Source organism: Oikopleura dioica, chromosome XSR (genome assembly GCF_907165135.1).
Source record: "Oikopleura dioica chromosome XSR, OKI2018_I68_1.0, whole genome shotgun sequence".
Classification (NCBI taxonomy): Eukaryota; Metazoa; Chordata; class Appendicularia; order Copelata; family Oikopleuridae; genus Oikopleura; species Oikopleura dioica.
The window spans coordinates 10,224,659-10,237,998 of NC_137294.1; the positions used below are offsets into that span (position 1 = coordinate 10,224,659).

Genomic DNA, 13,340 nt, shown 5'->3' on the forward strand with positions numbered 1-13,340 from the left:
CTGATGGTTCATCTCCACCTGTTTCGTCAACTCATTATGCTTGTCAGTAAGACCTGCTATTTCGCGCTCATAAGCTTCGGAATCTGCGATAGACTTGTCTGACAAAGCTTTTTTCTCCCGCCGTATGGTTTCTTTAGAAAGATGAAAATCTCCGGTAATAAAGTGGATTCAAATAATAAATTGTTTATATCTTAATCCTCTCCTAATTCAGCCATCAACTTATGCTCCTTCGCTTCGTACTCTTCCTTGATTGCAGCGATTTTCTCCTTTTCTTTATCTCGCGCATCTTTTAGCCGCTCGATTTTCTTGTGCAAGTCGTCATGCTCAGGGACCAAGCAGGCTGCCCTGCCCAGATGCATCGCATTGGAGCTACCTCGCGCCGCCGGTCTGCTACTTTCCGCTTGCGAGAGAGACTTGCGCGACTTTGAGACGCTGATCGAGCGCTTCTATTAGCCCAGCTATTTTCTGACAAGCATAATGCACTTACTGAGTCCAGCTTTTTTATATCGAGCCCGAGTTTGGATTCGGAGCGTCTGCTGCGTGCTAGAATCCGTTGCGTCTGCATCTAAAAATATGCACAAAAAAGAGATGTCTTTCATTGAATATTTATTATAAACGAACTAATATAATACCAATATAAGTCATAAAATTCACAGTTAAACCCATACCCATACGAAAATACTGAAAAAACACATTACTGAAAATTACTCGAACGGCGAAAAAACTTCTTGAAAGACTGTTTCTTAGAAGTTTGTTTTCATAATTAGTCTAGGTAAGATAGGCTACAAGACATGGAGCGGAGAAGGCAAGTAGTGTTGGCAGATAGGAAAGTCTTTTCTTTGATTCGTCGTGAAAGGTTTTGCGTAAGTTGTCAGTTGTTGTTCTTGTTAGTTTCACTTTGTTTAAACCAGTTTCTTAGCTTCGAAAAAGGTCCTCATGTGGCGGATCTGCCAAATACCAGCAGAGATCAGAATAACCGTTTGAATGAAAGACCACCACAGAACTCGACTATTTGTGCTCCTAAACAAAGAGTATTAAGGATACGAGAAATTAATCAACGTTATTAGTGGGATTTTCAGTGGCAATTTGCATTCAAATCCGCAAATTATGCGAGTAGAGAATAATAGTAGAGAATAGAAAATAATTTTATTCAAACCCCAATCATTTGAAGATTAGCCAGATGATTATGCTAATGTTCTTGGTCAGCTGACTTTTACATAAAGAGGCTCAGAAATGACTAGAATACATACTCTGATGTGGAGCGGAATTTTTCTTCTCTCACTCTCTGATAATTTTGTTCTTTCTGGATTTGGGTGACTTGATCCTGGAGTTGTCGGACACGCAATTGAAGTTGAGTCAGCTTTTCTGTGGAGGCTACTTTTTTGTAGTCGACGGCCGTGTCTCCCACTTGTAGGTCCAAATGGATTCGCTTAAATTGATTCTCAATCGATGACCAAATTCATTTGTAATTACCATTTTTTCGTGAGCAAGTAGAGCCCATTTGGTGGAATTCGAGTGGATGCAGATCTGATGCTCGCCTGGGTGGTGAGCGGTGAATGTAAATTTACCTTCCGCACCATAATCTCGCTTCAGCATCACCTAAAGTAGGTTAGTTTGATGCGAGGATTCCTGCAGCTCTTACCTTTTGCTCTGGATCGGAAACCTCGACATGCATTCCCATCCCTGGTGCAGATTTTTGCCATTCTTTTGATTTTTCGTCAAAAAGCTGGGTATTGTACTTGCCAACTACCATCGTCTCCTCAGGTATTTCTTCTACGAAACACTTCGTCTCTTTCTCGCCCATTTCAAAGAACAGGCCGTTCGCAACCTGAGCTGCAAACAAGATTGTCGGCACGATTTTCATCTTGTCTCTTAAATATTTAAGTTATGTTTGGTTACAGAAGTTATATTATTTGATTGAACTTGGTAGAATTGATCTAGTTTTACGAATAAATAAATAGACACCGGAAAAAGCACTTCGCACTTTAGAAAAGAAGGTAAAATGATTGTTAAAAATGGAAGGGAAAGGGTCAGGGCAAGATAAAGAGCTGAGATAGACTTCCTTGACGTTTTTAATCAGTATTATAATTACAGTGTAAAATTCGGGTCCTCCCACGAGATAGAAAGCGAGAATTTTTATTTGGATGATTATTAGTTCATCGCGTCAATTTTCTTCTCGATCTCGTCAATAACGGACATGGCTGCTGCTGGGATACGTGTGCCTGGGCCGAATACAGCTGCAACTCCTCGTTCGAAAAGGTAGTCATAGTCCTGTGGCGGAATAACTCCTCCAGCGATCACCAAAATGTCGTCACGGCCCAGCTTGGCGAGTTCATCAACAAGCTGTAATCATGTGTTTTTTTCGAAAAGGAAAAATGATCTTACTTGGGGGACGAGCGTCTTGTGTCCAGCAGCAAGTGATGAGGCACCAATAACATGCACATCAGCATCAACCGCCTGTTGGGCAGCTTCAGCTGGGGTGGCGAAGAGAGGTCCAATATCTACGTCAAATCCGAGATCGGCGAAGCCAGTGGCAATCACCTAATGAGCGATAAAAAAAATACAACTGACGCGCGAGATAAAGAATCTTTTTTTTTTATATCGCTCTCCTTAGCTCCTCGATCGTGTCCATCTTGTCCCATTTTGGCGACAAGAATTCTTGGTCTTCTTCCTTCTTTTTCTTCGAATTGCTTTGCGCGGTTGATGGCATCAGTAATTTCGCTTGTTTCGCCATATTCAGACTTGTAAGCGCCAGATACCATTCTTTCTGCAGCTTTGTGTCGACCAAAGACTTCTTCCATCGCTGAGGAAATCTCGCCGAGTGAACATCGAGCTCGAGCGCACTTAATAAATTTCTGTGTTCTGAATTCACACGGAAGAATTACCTCAACGCAAGCAGCGAGTAAGTTCTCAGACCCCTGTGCAGCGCTTCGAAGAGCTTCAAGGCATGCTTGAGCTTTTGCTTCATCTCTGTTCGCCCGGAGAGACTGCAACTTCTGAATTTGAGACTCTCGGACTTCTGTGTTGTCGATTTCCAGAACGTTGACAGGAGATTCTTCTTCCAATCGGTATTTGTTGACGCCGACAATAGTCTCGGACGCGGAGTCGATTCGAGCTATCGAGGTTTCATTATCAGAAATTGCTTACTTATATAAACCTTGTCTACGAGCGGCAGATTCTTCGATCTTCAATTTTGGCATGCCAGAGTCAACTGCTTTTGCCATTCCTCCAAGTTCGTCGATTTCTTCGATGATGGCCAATGCCTTTGAGTAAAGCTCGTTCGTAAGGTTTTCCATCATGTATGATCCAGCCCAGGGATCAGCGATGTTCGGGATACCAGACTCTTCTTGAAGGATGATTTGGGTGTTTCGCGCGATTCGAGCTGACTCTACCGTCGGCAGGCCAAGAGCTTCGTCATACGAGTTCGTATGGAGTGACTGTGTTCCGCCCATCACAGCTGCCATCGCCTTGGAAAATATTCAGAAATTTAACTCGGAATTATTGAAAGATATCGCGTAATCATTCAATTTTTGAGATGGAAACCAATTAATTTAAATCATTTACCTCAACGGTTGTTCGAATGACGTTATTAAAAGGATCTTGCTCAGTAAGAGACCATCCTGAGGTTTGACAGTGAGTTCGCAAAATGGCAGACTTGGGATTCGAGGGGGAGAATCGCTTTGTAACAAGATCCGCCCACAATCGCCGGGCTGCGCGTAGTTTTGCCACTTCCATGTAAAAATTCATTCCATTGGCGAAGAAGAATGACAACCTTTAAAAGTAGAATCATTTAAATTTCCATAAAATCGATAAAAAAACGTACCGAGGAGCAAATTCATCAATTTTGAGTCCTGCCTCGATGCCTATCGATTGAGTTGATTACTTTAATCGGCGATCATCCTCTCATTGTTATGAATTTTGAAACAAGTATAATGGAGAAGATGAATTTTTTAAATCAATCAACGCTTCCTGTAGCGCAGTATTGGAGTCCGTTAGCGATCGTAAAAGCGAGTTCGAGAACGCAATCGGCTCCAGCTTCTTGCAAGTGATACCCAGAAATGGAGATCGAGTTAAACTTGGGCATGTTCTTCGAAGTGTAAGCAAAAGTATCGGCGATGATTCTCATCGAGGGCGCGGGTGGATAGATGTAAGTATTTCGAACCATGAATTCTTTCAAAATGTCATTTTGAATCGTTCCAGTGAGTTTCTCGGAGGGGACGCCTTGTTCTTCTCCGGCAACGATGAAAAAAGCCATGACGGGCATGACCGCGCCATTCATCGTCATCGAAACGGACATCTTTTCTAGAGGAATTCCTTCGAAAAGACGTTTCATGTCTTCGACTGAGTCGATCGCTACGCCAGCCATGCCAACATCTCCAACGACTCGCTCGTTGTCTGAATCGTAGCCTCGATGCGTTGCCAAGTCAAAGGCAACAGAGAGACCCTAACTCGTAAATACTAATTCTGTTGTCTGAAATGGAAATACCTGCTGTCCCGCAGCAAGATTTTGTCGATAGAAGGCGTTGGACTTTTCTACGGTCGAAAAACCAGCATACTGTCGGATGGTCCACGGTCTATTTGTGTACATTGTCGGGTAAGGTCCTCGTGTGTACGGGAATTTGCCCGGGATTTCATCTGGTACATCTTCTACGTCTGCTTTCGTGTAAACTGGCTTCATGGTGATGCCTTCTGCGGTTTTCCATTCCAACCCTTGGGGATCGCGCCCTTTGAGCTGTTTCTGGGCAAGTGCAGCCCACTCTTCATGGAGAGGCTTCTGGCTGAAGCGACGGTATGCTTTGCCAGCCCTGCGTAGCATTCTTTTACAAAATTAATCAGCCCCAGCAACAAGGAGAAGTTATAATTTAAGTTTATTTTAAGAAAATATTTAAATTGGCAGTTTCTGAAAGTACTATTTAAAAACTACATGAATTGCATCTTTGCTCCATGAACTTTCATATTTTGTAAAGGCAGGTAAAACTAGAAAGAAAAGAAGAAGCAGCAGGCTTAAAACTGGTCGTCAAGTAGCGCTGCAGCGTTGTCATCCCATTCATCGTCGTCCTCTTCTTCTGATGCTGTCAAATAAGAAGAGTCAGTATAATGAATTGAGTGGTCAATTTTACCTTCAGGATCTAACTTGGATCTTTTGGCCGGAGGATTAGAGGCTCCAGACGAGTTCGAATCAGACATAGCCAGGTCGTCATACGCGGCGTTGTTGACACTGCCAGCATCTATCAATCAAATAACACTTTTTGCAAAATAAAGAACAAACCTGAACCCGACTCCGACCCATCGTCATTATCATCATTTAATACTCCAGGGACGAAATCATCCATCTCTGTATCTTCGTCATCGCTCGAGCTGAGGATTTCTTCCACTTCTTTGTCCATTTGACTGATAAACTCAGCCGAAAGAGCGTCCGATGAATCTGTAACGTTGGGAATCGAGAAACGAGGAGCACGTCTTGCTTGTTTGGCCTGTCTAGCGATTCGCTCAAGCTCTAGAAAGACATTTAACAGATGTCTAAATGAGAAAGTTTAATTTCTAAACCTTTTGCATATAATATGAAGCATATTTAAATACCTTCGGCCTCTTCCTCTGTTCCCTTCGTATGTATTTCGAAGTCTGCCTCGTCCTGGCGTCTCCACTCATGATAGGTGACCCAGAGCCACGCTGGATTGACTACGAAAATGTTCGCTTTTCTCTTGGCGTCATTATGCTTGGCGGTGCCAGGCCGAGCGCAAATTAAATGAGTCGTATTTCTGAAAATAGCACGATTATGGGATTAAATCAGCTGCTTTGCTTACTTTTGAACTCGCTCATGAATAACCGCGCCCATCGCGCGCGCATTCTTTATGGCACGGTGTTCTTCCATCGGACAGCCGGTAGGTACCACGCCAGAAAACACCAAATGACAGCCTTTCAGAATATTTTTTCGGATTCCAACGCATATGTTCCTGACGTCTGAACGGATAGAGATGGTTTGATTGTTTTATGACCTGGAATAACGCACCTGGTAAGTGATATCCACTGGGAACGCGCTGCTCTTTCGTTAGAGCATCGTACTTTTTGTAATAATCCTCGTGGATGTCATTCAGTATTTCTTGAAGCCTAATATGTATATAATAAGTAAAAGAAGAAGGAAAATCTCTTACCTTACGAGATAGACATCTTTGTCGTCATCGACTTCTTCCTCGGGAACTTTAGCTAGCTGCTCGGCAGCATCCCTTGAGTCCGAGTCCCTCGTGTTCTGATCTTCTTTTTGGACTTCTCCAGAGCCCTCAGACGATCCAGAAGTAGATTTATTTAAATCAGAAGAGGAAGAATCGGAGGAGCTATTCAAGTTCTTCCCTGATTCCAATTTTTTAGCACTTTCAGCGTCGTTTTCAGGGCTTTTCACATTTTCATTTTCGGCATCAGTTGAAGATATGGCCTTGTCTTTGTCAGGAAGCTCGTGCTGGGTTTGAGAAGTAGGCGGCAGTGTTGATTTGAAAGCGTGCGGGTCGTTGATATCTCCTGTGTCTGTAAAGAAATGATACTTTGGAGAGGCTAGCGGGTAGGAACTATCTGAGTTAGTTCAGTTTATCTTGAAGCCATTCCTTTTTAACAAGAATACAGTTGGGCGAATACCTCCAAACGTCTCCTCTATCATCAATGATTGCACACATCGAGTCCCCACAAGGAAACAAATGCTCCAAGTTGCCGGATTTATGGAAAGGGTCGACACATTCATCCCGCGATAAAATCCGATGTGAAAAGAACGACTTGCTCGAATCTAGATTCAATTGGCGTCGCGTCTGATCTTCAAGAATTTCGGCGATCTTGTGGGCATATTGGCGGGAGCCGAAAGTCACAATGTGTAGCTCGTATTTCTCCGACATTTCATGAATGAATTTTGCGCAAAAAGGTCTGAAATATGTTTCAATAAAGCTGCAAATAATGAAGAGTAGAACCTTAATCTAGTCCAGAGCCAGGGATCCTGCCTGGTCAGTTGAAAAGAAATCGTATTTTTCGTCAGTTTCTTAGGTCTATTTTGCGTCGTATGGATCACCGTCTGATCAAGATCGACTAAAAGCACGAGTTTCCTGCTGTCGTGCAGGCGTTGGATTTCTTCGTGAGCTGCCCGCTGCGCCTCGCCTTCCGAAATACGCAACTCGGGCAGACTATGCACCGCCTGCACGTTCGCATGCATCGGCAAGTCGGCAAGGGTCTTCTTTGGTCCGAATCCGTTCGTCGTGTCTTCTTCAGCGTGCAGTTTGCGCAGATCGCCGCCGCACGCTGCACACATATCCTTCATCACCACTTCGTGCGCGCATGGCTTCAAGCTCAGTAGCTCTTCCCCACAAGAAACTGGACATTCGGGATCAATGGTGATTTTGGTGACGAATCCACCGCCATCGGGAGCCTTTAGCTTCACTTCTTTTCCGTCACTTTTCTTCCGGAAAGTTCCCAGCAGCGAGTTCGTCTTCAAAAATCTTCCTTTTAGTCGCTTGTTCCATGATACAACTATTCCATCTTCTGGGGCGAGCAACTTCGTCATTTTCTTTTCTCAGTCTTCTTATTCGCGGGCTCTCAACAAGAATTTAAATGTAATGAACGAATTAATACTTTTCAACTAAAAAGAACACCGTCATTTTTAAATTTCTCTTCTTTTAATCGATTTTTTATTAAAAAATAGCTAAAAATAGAGCCGCACCTTTTAGCAGTTACGTAGAATTCTGCTCGCCAGCTGTTCTTCTCCCCGTTCTCTTGATCCTTCAAAAACAAAATAAAGCTCAGGGCACTTTCTCCACGCCAACGCGCGCGCACATCGCCCGCGCAACGCGCGCATAGCCGAAGTCCCTCGCAATTTTCATTGAAGCCTTCAGTGCCACACTTTCTCGCGGTATTCATCCCAAAATATATATTTTGTTAGAAATATCAGGTCGTTTCAGAACAGTGATTTTTCAAAAATTCGCTTTTTCGGCAATAATTTCACTTTGGTCAACTTTGAGTGTCACGAATGAATTCAATTAATTTCGTTATTTTTTTTTATTTTATCTTAGTCTCTTCATAACCAATAGAATTTAAGGAAGCAAGAAAAAACCTTCTAAATCATCGCATCGGCAATTCCAGTGTTGATCTGTGATTTCAGAAGAGATGAATATTCAGTCTTGGAATTTCAGAAATCTGAATTGGTCGACAAGACTTTTGAATGAAGGATGATTTGAGAGTTGAGGAGAGGAAGCGGCGTGTCGGTAGATTGGGAGCGTTAGCCCGTATGAACTGGCTGGAGTTGCAGGAGGAATCGCACATGCGCGCCGTGTGGGGAAGCATCTTACAGATTTGAACAAAGGTGCGCCTCCGTCAGTCCTTATATAGATATACCAAATGTGTCACGTGCTACACCTGAAATTTGGAGCCAAATCTGAAACCTGCCGAAAATGCTCTGCTTCAAAGCAAATCATCCGAAGAAGCACTTCCTTCCTCAGAATCGCTCTTTTTCGCAACTGAAAACGGAGGTTCCTTATCGATCCGTGCAATTGTCGCCTTGTGTTTATGCAAGAAGAGGGAGAACAAGCGGGAAGCTAGTCCAAACAAATTATAATTGTTAGTTTTATTTTTGTTGTCGATTTTCGAGTTTTGACGAAATCCGCAAATCGCGTTTGATAATTTGTCGCAGCCAGGTGTCGGTCGGCGTTTGATTAGGCGGAGATCGCTGCTCCGGTGATAATTCCGAAACGAGACATTTGAGAACCCTTCTTGCCTCTCTAACTGAACCCGCTCGTTTTACAATAGCCAGATCTTTGCAGATCTTTGCAGTCAACTAAAAACTTCCTTGTTTTCAGATTCGGGACTTCCTAATTTGTTCTTTGATTGTTGTTGAGAGGTCGTTTTCAGTTTATTAGAATTGTATTCAAGTGCCTCAATCCGGTTGTTTTCTTCACCAGAAATGCAAAATTCAAAGCTTGAGTTTGAATTAGCGAGTATTTCTCGTTGGTGATGAGGTCTGTCCGGCCGAGCAGGTGCCCGACGATGGGTCGTTGGCTCTGGGAAGACGAAACAGGTGCCAGACTCAGCGGAGACTTGCCAGCTGTCCCAGCGTTACTTTTTAATGACGCGTATTAGCGAGTTAAGAACTTTTTCCATTACAGCTACAAATCAAAACAAATGAAAATTTTTGCAAGAACTCGGATTTGATTTTGCTTTATCTGATTACTCGTTCGATCAAAATTGCTTTGCGATATGTTCTGATTTTAAGAAGACGAATTTTTCCATTTTGAGATTTTTTTATTTTATATATTTTGCTTTTGTTGCCGTATTTACAGGAATTATTGAACAAGGTGGGCATTTCAGTGAAAAATTCGCTACGTAAGGTAGTTGTTTGTACAGGAAGAGCGAGTATCGTATAGTATTGAGTGTGTCGAGGGTCGGCAGTAACATCAAGATTTTAAAAAGAACCGAGCGATTTGTCGTCGATTTAAATTTGAAATTATTTAGCGTTTGAATAAAGAAATAAAAGAGAGAAAGAGGCGAGAATAGTTTACGCTGAGCAGCTTGAGCTGAGTTGAGCTTGCATGTCTTGCAGCGCGCGGATGTATCTCGAGGCGCTCATCAGGACGTCGATGGGATCGGCGTTGGCAGGCAAGAAGTCGCGGGGGAGAATCTTCATGAGCTGGTAAAACATCATCTGCTCCTGCTGCTCTTCGCTGACGATCACCGGCTTGGTGCAAAACTCTTGGGGGTAGGCGAGACTCTCGAGTGAGGCGCAACTCTCGGAAGCGGCGCTCATTTCAGTGTTGCTGTACTGTTCAATGCTGTCGAGCACCATTTTTCAAAAAGGATTGAGTGAATTTTTTTTTGTTTTCTGTCGAAGGACGATTTTCAAAAGTTGTGTGGTGCTCCCAGAGGCCCAGCGCTTTTATGCGATCGCGAGGAGCGGAGGTCGCGCGAGCGCGCGCCACTCTGTCTCGCACCTGCACCAGCGTCGCTGTGGCGCCACTGCACTACACAATCCAGATAGACCATCCCAACGCTACGGCACCAAAGCCACCAACGATCCTTCGACCTTTTCGGTAATCTTCCCCTCGATAATCCCCAACTCCTCAAACACACAACAGAAACTCCCCAAACTAAGTTTTGATTCGTAGTCTATGGAGGCATTTTACATCATCTGTTCGTGGATTCTAGTGGTTTCCCTCAATTGCGTATGAGAATTTTCCTCAAGCCTGAAAGATTAATTCTTATAATCTTGCTCCTCATTTACGAATAAAGTAAATAGTCTTTAGTAATAGCCAATTAGCTCCGCTTGGAACTGAAATTTCGATGCGTTTACTTCTAGGAGCATTAATTATGCTGGCAATCACGAAAAAACGAGCTCGGCAATAGTTACGATTTTGTACCAAGAATGGAGAAAAGGGTTAATTTGGAGCACTTTATCCCGTCGAGAGGGACAAAGCACTCGCTAATGAACTAATTAGCTTGCCAATCGTTGACAGCTTGCCAATACCGTTAAGAGGTGAATCCTCGAATACAATCCTTCTCGGAAATGGTGTGTTTTTGGGTGGTTAACCCAAATCTGGCTTTACACTAGAACGTCACATGTTCTTATTCCATAATGAGTCGAAATCCCTCATCTATCGATTAGGTACATTTCTAAAGAAGTTAATCTTGAGACATTTCTCAGACAAGAGGATTCGGTGGCAGAAAAACACGTGTGGTCGCTCATCAAACTGCAGGTTTCAGCTTGACCGGGAAATATTATTTGACAATTTTATGAGCAGCTTTTTTCCTTCGTATGTTCAGATGAAAAGCTTATTAATGGGCTTATGCTCACGATTGGATACCGATTCACCTTTACTGAATGTTCTAGAGAGCACAACTGTGTTGACAAAAGACTGATGTCAAGAGGTTGTTCCGACCAATTGACCTTTCTTGTTTTATCCTTTTTTCAGTGGTGTATCGGTTTTCTCCGGGAGTTTTGGTTTGCGCGCCGCGACCGCCAATTTAGACTTCTTTTGATCCCCTTGTCGATTGTATTAGGGGCAAGCGGCTCGCCAGATCATCACTGAAAAGATTCCGACTACTACTTGTCCAGAACTGCGACTACAATTTCTCCGTTTTCCCCGCCTTCGCCGCGCCTCATTCTTCAGATGTTGAGAAAAGTGTACTCTTTAATCTTCTGAATGAAAGTTTTCTGAATGAAAAAGCGTGATACCTGTACATGCACACGAAGAACAACTTGTAGGTGAAAGTTCTGTGCGATTCCATAAAAACAAAGAAATATTTTTTGAAAAAGTTTTTTCAATTTTCTACCTTTGGAAAACACAAAGGAAAAGATAAAGGCTCGGATCCAGCACTAAGATGTTGGATTAATGAGCTGGAACGGGCTTTTGCTTGTGTTGAAAGGGCTCAGGATTTACGAGATTTTACGTCGCAATAGGAAGCCCGCACTTTGATCTTCGGCTTGGAAGTGATGGGAAGTGAAAAAATAGGTCAAAGGTTCAATTCCATATGGAGCTTTTTATTTGAGATGTCGCGTTCCCAGGGCGAGTTCAAGGCATCCAATAATTTTTTATTGAATCCGGCTTTGCATTTGTAGTGATTTTTGTCGGGAAACGCAATCATACAATAACAAATACAGAGTAAATCTACGCAGCAGAGCAATCGCAACAATCATAAGTGTAGATATGCCTGAGGCCGCTTGAGAGATTCCGAAGGGATTTCCGATTCCAGCTAAATAACCGCTCCTATCGCTCAGTAAGAACTCTCAATATTTGCTAGAGCTTTCTCGCTCCCTGGAAGCGCTCATCTGAATTCAGACGCCTTCAAAAGGAAACTCGAGTGAAGCGCTAATGGTGCTTGAAGCGCGCGTCGCATGACAAATGACAAAAGAGGGATGAAAAGGGGAAGCGGCTAGTGTGTTTACTTCTTCAAATGATAATTGTCTAGAAGACCGAAGTGGCCGAGCACGGCGCATCTAAGTGGCGGAGAAACACTTCGCCGCGCTCATTAACGAAATCATCAAAAAGAATCACTTCTAGCTCATTCCAAATCGTCGCCAACTTGTGTATCCGACCACGTGATCCGAGATTCCAAAGTTTCATTTCTCCAGCTAAACAGTTCACGCGTTTTTATGGAGCTGCTATTTGGGTTCAAACTGAAGAGCTCGTAAAAATCTTATGCAAACTGCTCGGAAGCAATGAAATCAGCATGCGATTTGTGTTGATTGATTTATGACAAGGAGATGATTGACATTGAGAACGGATTGACATTAATTCTTTTCAGACACGTGTGGAGAATAAAAATATCCCGCAGTGAAGAGTTGGGTTGAGAAAGCTCCTGCTGAGCACTCATTCCTGCAGCGCTCAGTCCGCGTGGGAAAACTTCTATAGCGTTGATTAGCCTCTATCTCTGGTAATTTTTGATAATCGAAAAATTATTCTAGTTTCTAATTTTAACAATTTTAACGAAAATGGGCAGAAAAGAGAAATTGCTTTGAAGTTTGAGCGGTAATTGATGACGGCTTTATTTAGTAATTATTAGAAATCGTAAACGAAAACCAACCCCACCTGGGGGACACATGTAGTGGGCGATTTCAAAGGCGGCAAACAGCCGCGCCACATTAACCGATGCGGAGGAAGCGTCCGATGGTCGCCACTTCGCCAGCTGGACCGACATAATACCAAGTGACGCAAGGGACGAAGGCTATTATTTTCGATTATGTCTTCTCGCTTTTAAGACTAGCCGACAATATCCAGCAGCTCCCACTCAATTGAGAATAAATCTTCTACAGTCTGAAAACTTCATCTTCGTTCGTAATCGCCAATCCTGGATTTCGTCTATCTTTGTCGAATTTCCGGGCCAAGTATGCGCGGAATCGCTACTCACATCTGTTGTCTGGCCATCATCGGAATCTGGCATCCTGCTTCTGCCCCCCAATTCACGACAAACGACATATGCTACTTCCATCATCTGAACGAGGCTGAGCTTCTTTTCAGCTGGCCTTGACGGAAGCGACAAAATAGCATCTGTACATCCCACGTGCTCTCATCGAGAAGATCTATTACGCCATGAAAACGTCAATTGGCTCAACCTGGCGAGTTTTTAACGACAATCCAGAGTTTTTTGAAACAGCAAAGCGAACGAGTACTATTTTGATAAAGAGGACATCTAAGTCCGTGGCTATTGTTTTACGAATCCTGTAAGTGAGCTCTATATCCGGCTCGAGCGGTTCTCAGCTAATCCGAGCAAGTTATTTCTCGCTTATTCGCTTCTTTAGTGTTTTTGCGCCATTCTGCTAACTTGGCGCTGCCTGGGAACGTTTTGAAAATCGTTTTCGCGTCAAGTGCGACTCACGGCTT

The 13,340-nt window shown here is 43.3% G+C and overlaps 3 protein-coding genes across 3 annotated transcripts; all 3 read right to left on the bottom strand.

Moving 5' to 3' along the window:
- Positions 1 to 182: 182 nt before the first annotated feature.
- Positions 183 to 1,868, bottom strand: LOC145709747 (transmembrane emp24 domain-containing protein 9-like). The gene is made up of 5 exons (XM_081787447.1): positions 1,643 to 1,868; positions 1,474 to 1,599; positions 1,251 to 1,429; positions 488 to 1,020; positions 183 to 446 (listed from the first exon to the last, which is right to left on the bottom strand). The coding sequence occupies exons 1-4, from the start codon at positions 1,862 to 1,864 to the stop codon at positions 903 to 905; spliced, it is 645 nt and encodes a 214-aa protein (XP_081643573.1). The 5' UTR covers positions 1,865 to 1,868; the 3' UTR covers positions 183 to 446; positions 488 to 902.
- A 33-nt stretch (positions 1,869 to 1,901) lies between these two features.
- Positions 1,902 to 4,823, bottom strand: LOC145709745 (methylmalonyl-CoA mutase, mitochondrial-like). Its single transcript, XM_081787444.1, has 9 exons — positions 4,487 to 4,823; positions 3,981 to 4,444; positions 3,824 to 3,874; positions 3,565 to 3,772; positions 3,158 to 3,467; positions 2,886 to 3,115; positions 2,609 to 2,843; positions 2,386 to 2,540; positions 1,902 to 2,343 (listed from the first exon to the last, which is right to left on the bottom strand). Exons 1-9 carry the CDS (start codon positions 4,814 to 4,816, stop codon positions 2,152 to 2,154), a joined length of 2,175 nt encoding a protein of 724 aa, XP_081643570.1. The 5' UTR covers positions 4,817 to 4,823; the 3' UTR covers positions 1,902 to 2,151.
- A 27-nt stretch (positions 4,824 to 4,850) lies between these two features.
- Positions 4,851 to 7,801, bottom strand: LOC145709260 (RNA polymerase II subunit A C-terminal domain phosphatase-like). Its single transcript, XM_081786937.1, has 10 exons — positions 7,694 to 7,801; positions 6,951 to 7,568; positions 6,592 to 6,906; positions 6,153 to 6,560; positions 6,011 to 6,108; positions 5,805 to 5,961; positions 5,581 to 5,759; positions 5,270 to 5,497; positions 5,121 to 5,228; positions 4,851 to 5,072 (listed from the first exon to the last, which is right to left on the bottom strand). Exons 2-10 carry the CDS (start codon positions 7,535 to 7,537, stop codon positions 5,005 to 5,007), a joined length of 2,148 nt encoding a protein of 715 aa, XP_081643063.1. The 5' UTR covers positions 7,538 to 7,568; positions 7,694 to 7,801; the 3' UTR covers positions 4,851 to 5,004.
- Positions 7,802 to 13,340: the final 5,539 nt, after the last annotated feature.